The sequence below is a fragment of the Micrasema longulum genome, unplaced genomic scaffold (assembly GCF_059751315.1).
Source record: "Micrasema longulum isolate JH-2025_06_02 unplaced genomic scaffold, ASM5975131v1 h1tg001290l, whole genome shotgun sequence".
NCBI lineage: Eukaryota > Metazoa > Arthropoda > Insecta > Trichoptera > Brachycentridae > Micrasema > Micrasema longulum.
This window is the reverse complement of record NW_028278477.1, coordinates 364,852-383,308: the sequence shown is the minus strand read 5'-3', so window position 1 is coordinate 383,308 and position 18,457 is coordinate 364,852. Positions and strand designations below refer to the sequence as shown.

Genomic DNA, 18,457 nt, shown 5'->3' with positions numbered 1-18,457 from the left:
ATACGCGTTACCACGACTTTGCTGGTTCGTCACCCGCGTCTGCCGCAGTCAGACTTCCCGGCGTAAACGAGAAGCCACCCTCCGTCCACTTTTGAGACTATTAGCCAGTTGCATTACTCTAAACTTTAAGGGATTGACTTACTTAGTAATGTAAAATTTATACAATTACTTTTGTAGATTAAAACACGTTGAATTGCTATGCCATTAAAATATTTGTATAAAAATCTAACAGATTGTAAGAAATATTTTATATGAGAGAATTATATGAAAACTTTCATTGTTTTTTTTTTCACTAACAGAATTGTGTCCATCTTCTACGCTAAGGTGATACTGCCCAGTCTTTTTTATATATCTAATATATACAGGGATGCGCTTCATATAGGCATATAAGCAGTGCCTACTGCTTATGTTAATTGATTGACAGAAATATTGAGCCTTTCGGAGTCGTAAGTGTACAATTGACATGAAATTAGCATAAATTGATTCCGACAAACTTTTACTTTAACATATAAGAACAAAGATGAAGAACATTTTAGAGAAGGTAATATAGAATTCTAGGCATCTACAGGGCTTATGACCTGTTATTGGCTGGTTTAAGTGGCCACTTTACACACTGTGTAACATTCACCATTCAGCTCATATTTGAACATTTATATTCCTTCAATTATTTTATATAGATGTTCAAATATGGGCAGAATGGTGAATGTTACACAGTGTGTAAAATGGCCACTTAAACCAGCCAATAACAAGTTATAAGCCCTGTAGGTGCCTAGACTTCTGTATTACCTTCTCTAAAATGTTCTTCATCTCTGTTGTAATATGTTAATATAAAAACAGCTACCCAGGGAGTTGAATTCAGTCCTTGTCTGCAAAAATTTGGACAAACTCAAAATATTGTTGAAACTTTTACTTTTTTACAAACGCCCCTGCTGCTACCATTGTTATAAAACCTATCAATTGATTAGATTTCATAGAATTGCTTGATGAGCAGCCCAGTGTGAGAAAAATGCCACAAAAAACTCTACGGGATCTCAATATTGCATTCTCTAGTTAAAACATAGGCAAAATGGCAAATGTTAAGCAGTATATAAAATGATAATATAAAACTGTTAGACACGTCATAAGCCTTCGCATAAACTTACATCTTTCTTTGTCAAGATATTTTTTTGTAAATATATGTTTGATAAATATAATTAAAATATTATTTTACCTGTTTTTAAAATGATTTGCTGTATAAAAACAAGCGGAGCATCTTTAGCCCAAATATATGGGAGGTTGGAGGTCTCATTCATAATTTGTGACAGTTTAAAAACATCTGATGACTGTTCACCTAGAAACATTCCGTTACATATAAATTCCAAAGTTTAAAGAAACAATTAGCAATTGGGGGGGTTAAAGCAAAAATGTCACATGATAAACCAAAAAAACTAGTAGTGAACACTCATGCATGGTTATACCACAAACTTTATACAAGTAACTTTACTAGATAATATGTCAGATACGCGGTTAACGCTTGAAATTCAAGAAATAATAGTAGGACATTAATCATATTGCGATTGTTATTTCTGAAAACTTTTAAAACTAGGTGAGACAATTGAGTGAACTTTAAGGATCCTTTTTTGTACCACAATAGACCGGAGACTAAATGGCGGTGGCGAATTACAGCACAAAACACCCGGGCTTGAGAAAAGTCATGTTTAATTTTTGTATTAACATGATTGAAATGAAATATTTATTTAGAAGGGTGTTTTCACACTAGAATATTTCATAGTCCTTGGACTGGTACCTGAACCGTAAGACTGAACATCTTACCTTCATGTAACAAAAAATATCAAGATACACTGAGATTGGTGTACCAATTCAGTGCCCTATGCACCATAAGGTGCGGAAAGGGAATGATGATGATGTTTTTGCGAATGAATGTTAGTTTACTGATACGGGTGTGTGTTTTTAATTGCTCTGCTCTAAAAAATAGTTTTTCTAGTTATGCCACTGTTATTCTCAGGGTACAAAGAGAAATTTTCTAAAATGGATTTAAAGAATCCTGATGTTCAATAAAAAAAAAAAGATAAAATCAAAATTATATTATTTTCTTAGTGGTAATTAATATTTGTCTACCACAATTTGAAATTAAAACGAAGTAGTAAATTGCATACAGTAGTTTTTTTTTTTAACTTGTCAGAAATTAAGAAGAATTTCATATTATTTTAAAGTTGTACACCATTCATTAATTTTTACACAAGTAAATTTTATTAATATGTATTGCTCATACCGATTATCATTTGTTTTGCTATTATAGAGTTTTTATAAATCGCATACAGACCTTTCTAAATAAAATAATATATATACTTGGAATAGTTAAATTAAGAAAAAGAACAAACCAAATATGAAATCGAAGCTGGATTCGCTCTTCTGATGACTTCCATAGCAAGTACTATCGTTGCCATTGTTTGTAACTAGAGATTCAGGATTATAAGGAAGAGAAATTTTCGTTGGAGTACTTCCCGGCAAAGGAATATTTAATAGTGGATAGCTGTAAATAATAAAACAATTATTTTGTAAACTATGTTAAAAAAAAAAATGCAGGTTAAATGTCTATTTTTATATTGAAACTTTTCTAAGACTACAATAAATCAGTTCTGGATATTTTGCACAACATACAGTTTAAAAAATGGATTAAATTCATATTTGAATAAATAATCATTTTCTATTCCACACACAGTGGCTATATGGCACTGCATCGAAACATTAAATGCAGTTTATCTCGGTATGTATGTGTAGAACCACCTACAGAACCAATATTTCAATCCACCCTACCAGGAGTTGAACATAGGACCTCAAGTACGGTAGGTGAGTGCACCGACCAATACACTATGAGTCGGATCACCACTCAATTTCCCTATTCACGATTTTTATGTGCGAGCAGCAGACTCAAGTCAAAAACGCTTGTCCAGGGTTCTGGGTATAATTTACAAGTTAAACTGTAATCTTTATTCGCCTAGACACAGAAACGGAACTTTGAAAACATGTATCAACTGAATTTTTCAAGTAATTCAGTGTTTCAAAATTCAAATATTAACATGCTCAACAACTTTTTTTTTCAATGCAATAAAAGAAAAAATATATATTTATTTTCCTTGGAATAGTATGTGTACCGGGTGTATGCATAAATTTTTGCCGGTTTTTGTGGTAAAGAAAACAGGTGATTTTCAAGGGAAAGCTATTTTTTGTTTATTAAAAGTATTGGCCATCGGTTTCTACACACTTCGCCCATCTTTCAGGTAAGTTATGAATACCATGCCAGGAAAACTGTTTGTCTTTTGCAGAAAACCAATCGTCGAGCCATTTTCCAACTTCCTCGAAATTGCTGAATTGCTGCTCTGCGTGTGCGGACCCCACTAATGCGAAGAGGTGATAGTCAGATGGCGCCAGATCAGCGGAGTACAGTGGGTGCAGAAGGATGTCCAATCTAAGCGATTTCAAGGTGTCTTTCACTGGTTTTGCTGTGAGAGACGGCGCATTTCCGTGTAACAAAATAACTTTGCCATGTCTTCTGGCCCATTCCGGTCGTCTTTCCATAAATGCGTGATTTAAATTAATCATTTGTTAGCGATAGCATTATGCGTTTATGGTTTCGCCGGGCTTCAAGAGTTCATAATACACAATACCGCTCTGGTCCCACCAGACATAAAGCACGGTCTTCTTGCTGAAGCGATTTGACCTTGGTGTTGAAGGACCGACTTCACCAGGTGACGGCCACGATTTTCTCCGCTTCGGGTTTTTTAAATAAATCCATTTATCGTCATGTCGAGTTTATTGATCTTCCCCATTGCTCGTAAACGTCTACTGATTGTTTCTTGTGACACATTTAATACTTTTGCCAATTGTTGTTGAGTTTGAGTTGGGTCATCATCCAGTAACGCCTGCAATTGTTCGTTTTCGCACTTTTGTGGAGCTTCGCAGAGCGCGCACTGTCTTTCACATTGAAATCACTACTTTAAGTTATCAAAACCATGTCTCACACATTCTAATCGATGGAGCGTGTTCACCGTATGTTTCTACCAGCAAACGATGACTTTCCACAGCCTTTTTCTTTTGCCCCAAATGTTCTTTTGGAAGCACAAATGTCGACATGATCACAGAACGATACAACATAGACGCTATTACAATATTTGAGTTTGTCCAAATGTTCGTAGACAAAAATCTTCACTAAAATCAACAAATGGAAGAATTGAAGAAATTTGGATGTTTAAACATGGGCAAAATGGTGAATGTTACACAGTGTGTAAAGTGGCCACTTAAACCAGCCAATGACAGGTCATAAGCCTTGTAAATGCCTAGACTTCCATATTTCCTTATTTAAAGTATTCTCCATCCTTGTTATAATTTGTTAATAGACGCTATTGTTTGGCAGACTCGACTTGCGTGTATTTAGTGACATAGTGTCAAATTAATACGATGCGTACTGTTCGGTGGCACCATCTCTTGGTGAAACCGGAAAAGACTTATGCATACACATAGTATTTGTTTTTACAAGTCATCTACTATCATTTTATGCGCTAAATCTTATATCACTCTTAATGATTGTTGTTCAATTATGTCATGCATTTATGTATGTCATGCATTTATGTTAAAATGAGACGAGATAATGTACCGATACAAATGAAATTAAGCAGCCACAATGCTTACTAATCTCATTTATTTGAATAAAATGAGTTTTTTTTTATTTTTTAAAACATACATGTTGTCAGATAAAAACATTTTCTTTGTTTTTAAAAATTTATGTTAATTAAATTTTTTTTTTCTTTTGTGTTCATACATAAGAACTTGACTCACCAGCATGTCAAAAAACTGATGATGGCTACGGATATGGTAAAAATTGGATGAGATGAACAAAACAAAGCGTGGGAGTAATAATATTGCGCTACTCGATCTGGCAAACTGGGTCCTCCCATCATAGGTAAATCTCACATGGCGATCTTTGTTTCAACAAGTCGTATTATCATGAAATTGTCAGCTCTGAAAAAAAAATTCAAGAATTTTGATAATTTTAAATAATTGAACTCACACTATGCAAAATTAAATAATGACATCTAAGATTTATAATGTATATGAAACCACAATTGGCTGAAATAGTATTATGATTGTTGGATTATTAACTTGTACTGGAATCGCTAGAGTATAAAACAATATTGATTAAGCCGTTAATCCCACTGATAGATATTACAAGGGAGGTGTAGAATTCTTGAAGAGGTAATATATATCTCTAGCCATTTACAGAGCTTATAACCTTTTCATTGGCTGGTTTAAGTGATCACTTGACACACTATGTAACATTCACCATTTAAGAAAGGCAGAATGATGAATATTGCACAGTGTGTACCTTTAAACCAGCTATTACAACAGGTCATAAACTTTGTAGATATCTGGACTTATTTATTCCCTTCTCCAATTTTTTTTCCGTTTCTTTAGTAATACCCAGTTTTTTCCGAGAAACATTTTAACACACTCGTATGCTATTCCTACTTGGTCCAACGGAAATATTTATGATCCAAAATTTTGGAAAAAAAATAATTGATATAATATCTGCACATACTATTATTAACAACTTAGTCTAAACTTTTATTTTCATATAAGTTATAAATGTAAAATACTTTGCTCACACTTCCATTTGTTTTTGTGACCAATTGGTGTTTTCACCCTCTAACAAGCAACTTCCAACTAGTGAATCAAATTTCAACTCATCACCAGGCATAAATCTCATGGTGTTTGAACATAATAGTTAAAAAAAATAATAGCAATATTGTAAAATTATAAATGAACAAATGAATCAATAAAACAGTCAAACAAAGATATCGCATTTATAAATTTATTTAAAATCGCATTAATTAAAAACACTACAGTAAACCCACACAACGGAAAATTTCAAATCGCATTAAATAAAATAACATTCATAAAAATTTCAAATCGCACCTTTTAAATCAAATCAAAGGTTTTTCAGCTTATTATTCTTGAGATTTTTCATAAAATATACATGAAATATGTATGAATCAGAGGCGTGCTGTGAAGTTTTCGATTAGGGAAGCACTCAGTAGGTATTAGGTACATAGGTTAAATAGGAACCTACTACCTGCACAATTCGGCACAATTTTATGACATAATTTCAGCATAAAAGGGTTATATTCCGAAGTTTAATATTAGCATACCATTTTGCCAAACGATTTTAGTGCATAATGTGTTATAAAACAATCACAATATATAAAAAAATAACATGGATTAGTTTAACTGGTTCTGTGGGGCTTCTAAAGATCTAAATATGAGCATGAGCGGACTTTAAATTTAGTACATTAAGGCGCCTGTGTCCCCCAAACAACGGACTTATCTTTGAAATCCCAGAATTAGACAGAGAATGGTAACTTTTTGCTAGTCTCCAGTTCGCGTGCAACTGTACAGGATGAATGAATATTAAACCCATCACAGATGGCTACAATTATCAACATAATAATAAAAAAATATTTGTTGTTTAAAATTAGTTATTTAAAAGTAAGTACTTATTGCTGATTTTATTTCATAAAAATTAGGTGCCTACTGATGCATAGTCGAATTTGTAAGGAAGCATTGGTTCCATCCAATCTATGTGAGGACGGCATATGCTATGTATGTATCTTCCGCACCAGGAGGTGCAAAGGACACTGTATAGCACCAATTGCATATCTCGTTCATTTGTTACATTAAGGTAAGGCGATCAGTTTTACGCTTCAGGTGCCAGTCTAGGGACAGTAAATATTACAGTGCAAAACCACCTTTAAAACAGATATTTCCTTGCCAGGAATCGAACCCGGGACCATAAGCGCGGTAGGTGCACCGACAAACCACTACACTACGAGGTGGACTTATCTTTATTCAATTTCCTTTTTCAGGACCTGAGTCAAGCGGAAAACACACATCCAGGATTCTGGCTCCATTTCTCACATAGAACTGTATTTTGCATCCGCCCAAAAAGGTATATTTAAAGTTTTTCTTTTTATTCATTGATTTAAAGAACTCTTCCAAAAAAGGAAAAAGATAATAATCAACCGCATGTATTTATTTTAAATAGTTGTACAAATAAAATTATATATTACAGCTATTAGAATCATAAATTAGATAATTAGAAATCTAGGCATTATGGGGCTTTATTGGCTGGTTTAAGTGCTCACTTTACACAATGGGCCTTACTTATGAACCTGTTATAAAATTACGCCTAGGCATAGTGATAGAATAATGATGGTATAATAAAAGTTATTTCTTATAAACCTCACATAAAGTTGTACCCAGTATAGAGCTGGGATAGCGCCCATAGAAATTAATTCCAAGTTTATACCTGTGTCGAACGTGGTATAAGCCCGCGATCTGTCATCTGTCACATTTTGATTATATGGTTTTAATGATATGTTTTAATTTCGTAATGTGGTCATTTCATCATTTCAACACTGAGATATAATTTTATTCATTAATTTATTTACTTATAAACAGTTTACTACACATTTTTTGAGACATAAGTCCGTGTGTTGAATCGAGATGAGAAATAGAGATGATGCTTCATATATTGCGAATTTGAAATCGTGTTCTAAAAATTATCTTCTTTTTTTTTTTTTTAAAAAAAGGAAGTATGTATTTGCGTTCTTATTATTTACCCAAATATTTCGATTTTGAGGCCATTTTTAACAAGTTGTAAATAACTCGCTATTAGAAAATGGGAATCAAGTCGGGGTAGAGTGGGGTTCGAACTAAGGACCTCTGATCAGTGAGGCCGCTACACTAGCCACGGGACCACGACCCGATTCTAACAACGTTGCCGTCCAAAATGCATAGTAGAGGACTTTTTTTTTTTTGTTTACTTTGGATTCAAAGCTGTACATCGCGCCCTTTCGCCTGCTTTACATTTGCTTAGCGTATAAAAGGAAAACATTATTTCCCACAAAATGCAAGATAAGCTCCGGAACCTACGTTAATACCTTTCAATGGTTTATTCATTATTTTGGCTACTAGAGAAAGTCCAAAGACGAGCAACTAAAATCTCAAATTTGCTAAAAAGGACCATGGTTGCCCCACCATGGTTGATTAAAAGACTGGGACTAATTTAATTGCAAGAATGAAGAAAGAAAGAAGACGTGACAGAGAAATTCAAGACCCTATATGCCACTATGAAATACCCTGGATATGTATTTTAATCGCTAAAAACATATTCTTCAACAGAGTGGCTTCAGGCTGGAATAACTTACCAAATAAACTCAAATGTAATGTACGCGTTACCACGTGTGTGTGTGCTGGTTCGTCGCCCGCGTCCGCCGCAGTCAAGCTTCCCAGCGTAAGTGAGAAGCCGCCCTCCCAGACAGAGTCAAATACAAAGTTGGAAGGTAGGGGCACAGCTGTGCCAACCGAAAGTCAACCTCAATAGCCCTGAAAAGGACTTTCCACCCGGGCGAAGGCAGTCAGCTGGCAGAGCGGAGTGAAGAGCGAAGTGCAGGAGGGCGAACAGGGCGGAGAACCGAATAAAACACGTCTGAACTGTTAGGAACTCAACTGATTTAATTAGGTAGGTTACACGGCTTATAAAGCGGTGTGCGTCGGGCCCCATAAGTCAGCCGTCCCACCCGCTCCGGCTGCCTGGGAGTGGTGGGGGTAGCTCACCCCCGCCATTCGCCACATGCCGCCAGCCGCAGGTGGCGTAAATACGGGCGCCTAGCGCCCGTACGGGCTATTTCATTGGCAGCCGCGACACGCACAACATGATGATCATAATTTTTATTTTCAATTATATTTACAATATTTTGTGGCTATATTTTGCCCCGGTAATACTGAGGCCAGGCTCGAAAGTGAATACTTTATCTTTATTGAGAGCCTAGCACTCAGTTTGTACATATACCGGGGATTCTACTTAGTTATTTGATTACATTTATATTTCTATATTACGCGTCCGGAACACTAAAATATTGTAATAAAACCAACTGGTCCAAGAAGAAGTTTAAAAAAATATATAAAAAAATGGAAAATTGTTTTCAGGCGTTGCCTAGTATGTGAAATAATTCAGTCAAATAAATCTTGTCACATCAATAAAGGTTTCAGCTCTTTAACTTCACTAAAATCAACAAATTGAAGAATTGAAGAAATATAGATGTTCAAACATAGGCAAAATGGTGAATGTTACACAGTGTGTAAAGTGGCCACTTAAACTAGCCATTGACAGGTCATAAGCCCTGTAAATGCCTAGACTTCTATATTCCCTTCTTTAAGGTATTCTCATTCCCTGTTGTAATTTGTTACCAAATAAAGTTGTCCATTCCATTAACGTCAACTAAAACCGCTTAAATGAATTTTTAAAGGAATAACATAGAATAATGTATACTAGATGCACACACCGGAATACTTTGCTTGCCTATAATTTAATAGTAACAATGATGCATATTGCATTTGATAAAAATATAAAAAACACATTCAATAGCATCGACCTATTAATACACATAGAATAAAATATTTAAAAAAGTAGTGACATAAAAACGTACCCATAGTTATCGAGTTTGTTTATTTATACCAGGGCTACATTCGACAGGAATGCATATACCAGGTGTATGGATTAGAGATGGGCATTTTGGTTTTTTATAAGATTAGCAGTAACAGTTACCGTTTCACAAATTAACCTGTTTCATGAAGATGTTTAAGAATAACTGTTAAGTGGAGTGTACGACCCAGTAAAAAAAAAATGTTGGAAAACAATGGTTTAGTGAAATGCAGGTTTTTTTAAGTTCTCAATTCAAGTACATAAAATTATTTTTTTGGCTTCTCATTTATCTTATCATTTCAAATACTATGTAATGTTTCGAGTTTGTAGGTTAATGTCAGACGAACAGTATGCAGCGTATGAATTGTAGTGTCAAATTCATAAGCTGCATACTGTTCGGTGGCGCCATCTCTTAGTGAAACCGGAAAAGACTTATGTATACACCAGGTACATACTTCCAAAAAAAAAGTTTGTATCGAAATATTTACAGATACATTTTTGATGGATCCAAATAAAATTAATTCCTTATAATTTCTTCCCATTTATTACTTTTTACTGGATTTAAGGGAACGCTAAAATAATGTTAACAGACATTAACTGTATTTTTAAAAATATATTCCTACCAGGGCATTCCTGTTAGTAGAAAACCTTTGTCATAGTACCGCTCGGCGTAATCTGACATTTACAAGAAGAATATTTATTATTTTAAACTTTTGTTCATCCCTCATAAGTTACTGATGAAAAGTAACACCATCCTTTTTACAATGTTTAACCGAACAGATTTGGTTGAAACTGAATACGCGTCTGTGTATTTATAGGTCGATGTTTAATATTAAATTCAAAAAACCTTAAAAGAAAATATAAAAACACAATTAAGCAATAGGTAATTTAAATTACGCAAGTTCTAATTCAATTGGCATACATGAACATTTTGGCTTATGTAAAATTATTATGCTTAAAGTTTAAAGGGGCTTAATCTAAGCGCACTGCAGTATTGAAAACATTTGGAACAAATTATGGAACATTATCATGAACATGGGACGTGGGACTTCAGTATGTATAAATAAATATAAATCTTTATCCCACATAACAAAGAAAACTAATTAGACATTTGGGAAATTTCCAGCTCTCTCAAAATGTTGTATTACTGACTAATTGTAATTATTAAATCTAAGTATAATTATTAAATGGAACATTTGTCATGTTCACTTTTATGCAGAAAATTAGGAAAATTACTACTTCACCGTGAACAATGTATCAAATATGTTTTTTTCGAATACGGATACAATTTCGTAATTTCTGCGTTACTATAAAAATCCATGATGATGGATCTTTAAAAATATATTGGTATGAGATAAAATTTATTACGACAACCTCCGTTGTGAACAATATTTTGTATAAATCAAACACATTTATTTTTTAGTGCTATTATATCCACCAAAACTAAACGATCATTTTTACATTTGTGTTTTGCACATTATATGAATTTTATCATTTTTAGGTTAAGTTGTCATTAAATTGCGGACCAATCAGCCAATGAAAGAAAACAATAAAATTTCTAATGGGTAAAAGGGATAAATCAAGGTAAAAGTTTTGAGAAAACCTAGGGAAATGTTATTAAAATACGCATACCACGAAACAGTCGCATTAACTTAAAACAAAATTATTGACACTAAATCTAAAAAATTCACAACATAACCTTGACTTCTTACCTACGGTTTGTACGAAGACCGAATACAATTAACAAAACTTTTTACGTGCGTTATTAGCAGTGAGATTCTGGAGAAATGACGTCTGCATACGAAATTTATTTTAAGTTAACAAATACCACGATGTAATAAATACATCAAAGAAAAAGCGTCATAACGTAAAAGTAAAAATTATAAAATGGCATTCGGATTTGGTATAATATTAGGTTTCAGAATTGTCAAACATAGATCATAGACAAACCGACAATGAAAAATATCCACTGTAGGGATGCATACGATACATCGATTCATCGCTAAAACTCATCGATGTTCATTTAGAAAAAAAATCTCGATGTATTTTCTTCAGAATCTGCCGCTACTCCCCTCTAGGATGATAAAAATAAATCGGCAGAAACGTCTGCAGTTGCCGATGTTAATTCTTCGATACATCGGGGCGTCGGGTGGGGGAGGGGTGTAGCGACAGATTCCGAAGAAAATACATCGCCATAAAAATACACAGCACTACTGCCAATTACAATGTACATGGATTATAATATTATAATTAGGTATTTGCAATAACACGATTCAAAAAAGCACAATATATTATTAAGGTTTCATATAAACAATAGAAAACAAAGAGGAATAAGTCACTAATGCCCATTACAATTCTATGCACATTACAACACATAGTTAGAGAGGAAGAGTCTTTAACATATTAAAGTGTCTTTAACAGATCTAATAAAATTATAGTGTTTACAGTGCAATATATTGATGTTACTAAAATTGACATTATAGGTAGTATGTATTCTTCCAAGAGTGCTATTTTTCATATAACTAGTCATTGAGCTCGGAATGTCGAAAAGTACAGAATGGCTAGTTCTAGAGACAGGGACTCATACTTTAAAACATCTTAGAACAGGCTGAGCCATGTTAGATGGAGACTATCCTAACCAGAGAACACTCCATATTCATTTTCTAATCCACTAATTTAATATGGATTCCCTGGTATTAAATGTGTATACTTATTTATGTAATAAAAAAAAAATGTGTGCAAAAACTTTAATAATGAAAGTCATTAGGGTCACTTAAGTCTCAGGTGGATTATTGTGGGATACAAACAGCCAATGAATTCTGTTTGCAGTTGAATGCCATCTCGAGTGCCAAATTTTTCAAGGGGTCTTCTTCGACAGATTTTAAATGCAATATCCAAAGTTGGTAGCTTCACAATATCCATTTGCTTAAGTCTCTCTTATTAATGACTAGCTTGCATTCTATTGAGATGAATATTGAGCGGAAACGATCAGTAGTTTCTAATTTAACGCTCTTTACAACCGATATTGCTGAGTATATGGCCAAGGGATTACAATCTGACGTTATTTACACTGATTATTCGAAGGCGTTCGATCGTGTTGATCATTCAACCCTCTTAAAAAAATTAATAGCAATCGGAATTAATAGAGATCTCTTATGTTGGCTTGGTTCTTACATCAGTAAAAGGAGTCAGGCAGTCGTCGTTGGCGGGCACTCTTCTGACTTTTCCTTGCTTCCATCTGGTGTCCCTCAAGGTAGCCACTTAGGACCCCTTTTATTCAATGTATATGTTCATGATATAGGCGATTGTTTTAATAACTCTAAATACATTATGTATGCAGACGACATGAAGGTATACTTAAATATTGAAAATACTAATGACTGTCATAAAATGCAGGAGGACCTCACTAGACTGTCGGTTTATTGTAAAAATAATAAACTATCGCTTAACCCTGAAAAATGCCTAAAAATAACCTTCAAAAGAAAGACCCGTGCCATCGATTTCAATTACAAATTAAAAAATACGAATATTAAATCTGTCGAAACAGTTCGTGATTTAGGTATCCTCTTAGATGAAAAATTAACTTTTAATCGTCACATTGATAGTATAACTGAGAAATCTTTTAGAACACTAGGATTTATACTACGCACAGGCAAACCGTTTCAAAATACCGATACTCTTAAAAAATTATATTTTTCTTATGTTCATAGTTTACTTGAATTTTCTTCACTTGTCTGGTCTCCTTTTCATAAAATTCATTCCTGCAAAATTGAAAGAATTCAAAAAATGTTTATAAAAAACTTCAACCGTAGACTACATCTCAATTTCCCAGATATTCGCCAAGCGTGCATTTTTCATAATATTCAAACTCTCGCTGATAGACGAACCACGGCTGATATAGTTTTACTCACCAACATAATATCTGATAAAATAGATTCCCCCGAATTGGTTACCCGCATTCATCTTAAGGTACTACAGAGACAAACGCGTTATACACAACTTTTCCACATACCTAAATGCAGAACAAATTCGTCAAAAAATGCTACGATTAACCGTATTATGGATACGTATAACAGGAAATTTAACGACATGGATATATTTACCAAAATTATTAAATTTATCAAAACTGCCATAGGTAATAAATTGTCTTTGTCCGCATCCTCCTCCCGTTGCTCTCTATCCCTGAACAAATATAAGTTTTATAGTGAGAAGATCTTTTGATATAATTATTTATCCCCGTACTGCGGGCTAACTGCTTGTGACACCTGATTTTTATAATCCGAATCATTTCTATCAAACTTATATGTTATTCTTATTTATATATTATGTAGGTGCATATAATATGCATTTGTGTGTTTGTTTTGAATTAACGTTCGCGTATTGTCAAACCTTATTTTATTGTTGTCATTATTTCGTATTTACTGCATTTTGTGGTTACCTACCGTATTGTATAGGACTCGTCGCACATTATTCATTCGAAGTGTATCAGTTAAATTTTAATATAAAATGCTTTTTTTTTTCAGAATACGGTTTTGAAATTTAACATACTTTAAAAAATAAAAAAAAACAATTTACATCATTTCTTGATTTGAATTTTTAAAAAAAGGTTTCTAACTTTTTACTAAGCTCTTTATTGTACCATTTTTAATACAATTACAAGTTTTAAATAATTATGTTTTTATACTTACGCACCCACACACACGCACCCTCTCCCTCATTCATTCCCACACGCACATGTATCCTCTCCCTCATTCATTCACGCATACACACATTCACATACACATGAATACAAACCACACACAAATACAATTACTAAACTTCTTTTCTTATATATTATGTGTCATTATATTTACAGTGGATTTTTTTAATTGGCTTTAGCATTGTTAAGATTTTTCTACTTATTTTGTTTATGTAATAGCTGTAAAAATCCCAAATAAAATAAAATAAATAAAAAAATGAATAAAACTATAGGCAGCTTCTCGCGTCCATCTAACAACTTTCCTATTTATCCTGTGAAGCTTCTTGACCAAGTATTGGTTCCATTTGTGGAACGTGTGTGCAAAAAGATGACAATGTGGAAGCTTATTGGCATGTAACTGGCACACAAACCATTGTTTGATAGCGACCAGCCTTTACTCGATAAAACCCTTATACGATACGTCACCAATATACTCAGACTCAACTTCTTTTACCAGAGTTACATGTTTTTCTTTTTTTGTTTTATCAAATATTATAATCTTGTCTTTACTTCCGTCAAATATAAATTAATCTAATCAAAATCAATGCAGCTGACACGATATCCTGCTCGATCGGAAACACCATTCTGATCTAATGTTCTAGCTAAGGCTGAAAATTTAGTCACTTCTTTGCTTTGTTTTAAACAATATCCCACTGTATTGGAAAGTCAGTATACCCGCTCACATGCCACTTCTGTTTACTCGTATTTTTCTCAAAATTATCTTGTACTCGGTTTTAGATATCTTCTAATTTTTCAACTATTTTTTTACACGGTGTCCTTATGTCGGTTTAAATGCCAAAATACACACCAGATTATGTTTTCATAGGTAGAAAGCATATTTGGCGGCATATTACAACCAGACCCGAAAATAAGGCAAATCATGTATTTTCTTAATATCGCCATAGTGTAAAACTATGTAGTTTATGTACATAAACTCAAACACAATTCACACAATATAATCGTAATTTATTTAGTGGGAAAGGCGGTCGTGCATGCTATTCTGACAGCCGCTCTCTCAGTTTGATGTGTGCAGGGAAGGGGTTATTTATCAAATCCAATGTAATATATTATTTAATGGGTGATAATTATTTATGCATATTTGAATTCCAGAAAAATAGTCGTTTAATGTCCAAAATCATCTAACCAAAAAGTAGCCCTTTTCAAAAAAAAAATCTAAATTCAACCCCCTCGTGGCAAAGCTTACCCTTTAAAATATTTTTTGTTTCATTTTTCCTTTATTCTAGATACTATGGAACATCTTTTCGACATAGGGCCATTTCGATAACTTGATTTATTTTGTTCTCCATACAAGATCGATCCACCCTATTGTTAATGTATATATTTTTGTCAAATCTGAGCATTAAATGACATAATGTTGTTTATCATACTGAGCATCAAATAATGATGTAGTAAACAATTTTATCTTAAAACTATTTTAACATTATTTCAGGGTATTAAAAGCAAACTTAAAAATCTCCACCAAAAACGGAAAATAAGTTGATGCCAAAATAAGCTATACATAAAAACCTACCTACCTAAATAATAGCGTAATTCAAAACCGTCTCTAAATCTAGCAAAAACCGATTTAAATTATACTACTTGACGCCGCAAACTTAGCATTCTCCATTGAAGGTGAAGCATAATTAGAAATCTCACAATTCTCTTTTCAAAGTTTTTCACAAATATCTCAGTAACTCCGCTCCACTCCTTCAATGGAGATTTGTAAGTTTGCTTCTAATACCCTCATTTATTAGATTTTATTACACATCTGGTTATATTTCAAATATGTTTATTGATATCATCACTCCCTTTCCACACCTAATGGTGGATAGGGCACTGTATTGGTACACCAATCGCAGTGTATCTTGATCATTTTTTGTTACATGAAGGTAAGATGATCAGTCTTACACTTCAGGTACCAGTCCAAGGATTATGAAATATTCTAGTGTGAAAATTCTATTGATATAGGCCATACAGTACAAGCACTAGAAAATTAAACAACTACAATATCGTAGGTTACACGGGTTGACAAGTACTGACTTCACAGATTGAGAGGCGGTGGAGTTATTGTTTCACTTCGGATAGCCCGGGCGAAGGAACACATGGTGTTTCAGATAGATGTACTCTATTTTATATTCATTCTGACGCCACTGCGACCTGTGAAGATCTATTGTGATGAATATGGATGCTACAATTTTTATTATTTTACAAATATTTGTAAAAATCTATATACAGTGTTGTTGCAGGAGTGATCTCATAATATCGTGGGGTGATTACTACAACTGGGTAACTTTAGAATCAGCATTTTTGAGTTACCCATTAAAAACATATATTTATATCTTCCTCCATGAATGTGAAAAATCGTCAAGTCGTGATTCATTGAAATTATTAATATGATAATATGAATACATGACTTGTCTTTCTATTTGTAGCATTCATGGAAGAGGATGAATAAATGAGTTTTTAGTGGGTAACTCACGAATGCTAATTTTGAAGTTACCTAGTTGTAATAATTACCCCGCAATATGTAACTTGAATTATGCGAATTGAAAGGGAGAATATTACATGGTGGGACTTAAGTCCCAGGGATTACAGCGAGGAGAAATAAAATTAAGTATTGGTTGTAATTACTTTTAATAGCAATAAAAATTTTGATACACATTTTATTCCACGCAATTATTTGATTAGAAGTTACAGTAAATGACATTCAATTGTATTCTGTGAATATGGCATACCTAATTTACATGAGTAATTCTATATATTTTTTAAACAAATCTTTGATATGGTAAATATACCTTCAGTAATAATGTGTTTATGTATTTTAAAAAATCTCTTTTTGATTTGTGAATGTCTATTTTGGGTTTTAAAATTAAGCTAAATCATTTACAGCAATATGAAATTTTATAATAACATTAAAAATGAATACTGTTATTCCAACAGAATTTACTGCGGGTAGAAATTGGACATATTCATACATCATTATTCCCCTAAATACCCTAAAAATAATTTCATGGAAGATAAATTCATCTTCTCTTATTTTAATTACTGGAATTATTCAACACACACAAATATAATATGTATAAAATATATTAAAACAGTTAGATTTAAACCTTCCAACTCGGTAATAAAAAATGAGAGTTCAGGGCTGACCGAATGTTATAGGATGCACAGTGGAACAGGTCTATTGGTTTAACTGTATACAATCACACTCATATTAAGAGGATATAATATGATTGTACACATCTTCACAAACTGCTTAAATATGGCTGCATTAAATTAACAGAGCTAACACTGAAATATGCCTATTACAGATACCTTAATCTCAACACTTAACTATGAGCATGCAACACAGCAGTATTCATATAGAGCTAATCAAAACTCAAAAGGAACTGTGTTCCAATTTTTTAAAAATAAAATGAGTATAATAAATTCAATCTCAAAATAAATTCTAGAATGATTGTGAGGAATGGTGATACAATAATGCAAAATGAAGTTTTAGTTACAAACGTAATGGAAACATGTTTCAATTTTTCCTATTAAGTATTATTAAAACTAAGTAGCGGCCAATGGGCATCGCTGAAATCTCGATTAAATGGCAGTGGGCATAGAAATTTAGATGTGCGTAAAAGCATCATCCTTTTGTATAATATATAAATATATATGAAATTTAAATAAAACCTTACCCTAAACCTTACTTATACTACACATTGTTTTAAGAAATGGGTATGCTAGATAGTTAACATCATTTTAATTTTATTTTATGTTGGCATATTTATTTCACGTGTTATAACATCTATCAAAAAAGGTATTTTTTATTATTTGATTTGTATTTTAGCTGGCTTAGATTGTTTGTAGTTTTTACAAACATTTTGCACACCAAAGAACTGCAAGTTATTGATTACAGACGGACCGTCTAGTTGACGTGATGATTTATAAAGTTTGTTTACCAGACTCTGGCAAATATTACAATATTGCTTCTCTACAAACCCATAACACAGTGCTTTTGGAGTTCATTTTCAAATTCCTTGATCAAATTCTGATGTTTGATTTTATACTTTATGGTATTTCTTAATATTACTTCTTATAAAATATCTACATTTATCATCCTTACTATAAAAGAAAAACAGTTTAATGAAACATGGAAATAAAAGGCTGTTTTAAGAAATACTCAATATTAT

At 33.0% G+C, this 18,457-nt stretch overlaps 1 protein-coding gene across 2 annotated transcripts in view; it reads right to left on the bottom strand.

Moving 5' to 3' along the window:
* SCAP (SREBP cleavage activating protein) overlaps window positions 1-11,498 on the bottom strand; it is a 34,935-nt gene extending 23,437 nt beyond the window's left edge. For both annotated transcript variants that reach the window (XM_088234809.1, XM_088234810.1), the window contains exons 1-4: window positions 11,254-11,498; window positions 4,837-5,019; window positions 2,382-2,533; window positions 1,211-1,330 (exon numbers count right to left, since the gene is read on the bottom strand). In XM_088234809.1, the coding sequence (XP_088090935.1) occupies window positions 1,211-1,330; window positions 2,382-2,533; window positions 4,837-4,958 (394 nt within the window). In that variant the 5' untranslated portion in view covers window positions 4,959-5,019; window positions 11,254-11,498. The remainder of the gene's footprint in view (window positions 1-1,210; window positions 1,331-2,381; window positions 2,534-4,836; window positions 5,020-11,253) is intronic.
* Between the last annotated feature and the right edge of the window lie 6,959 nt (window positions 11,499-18,457).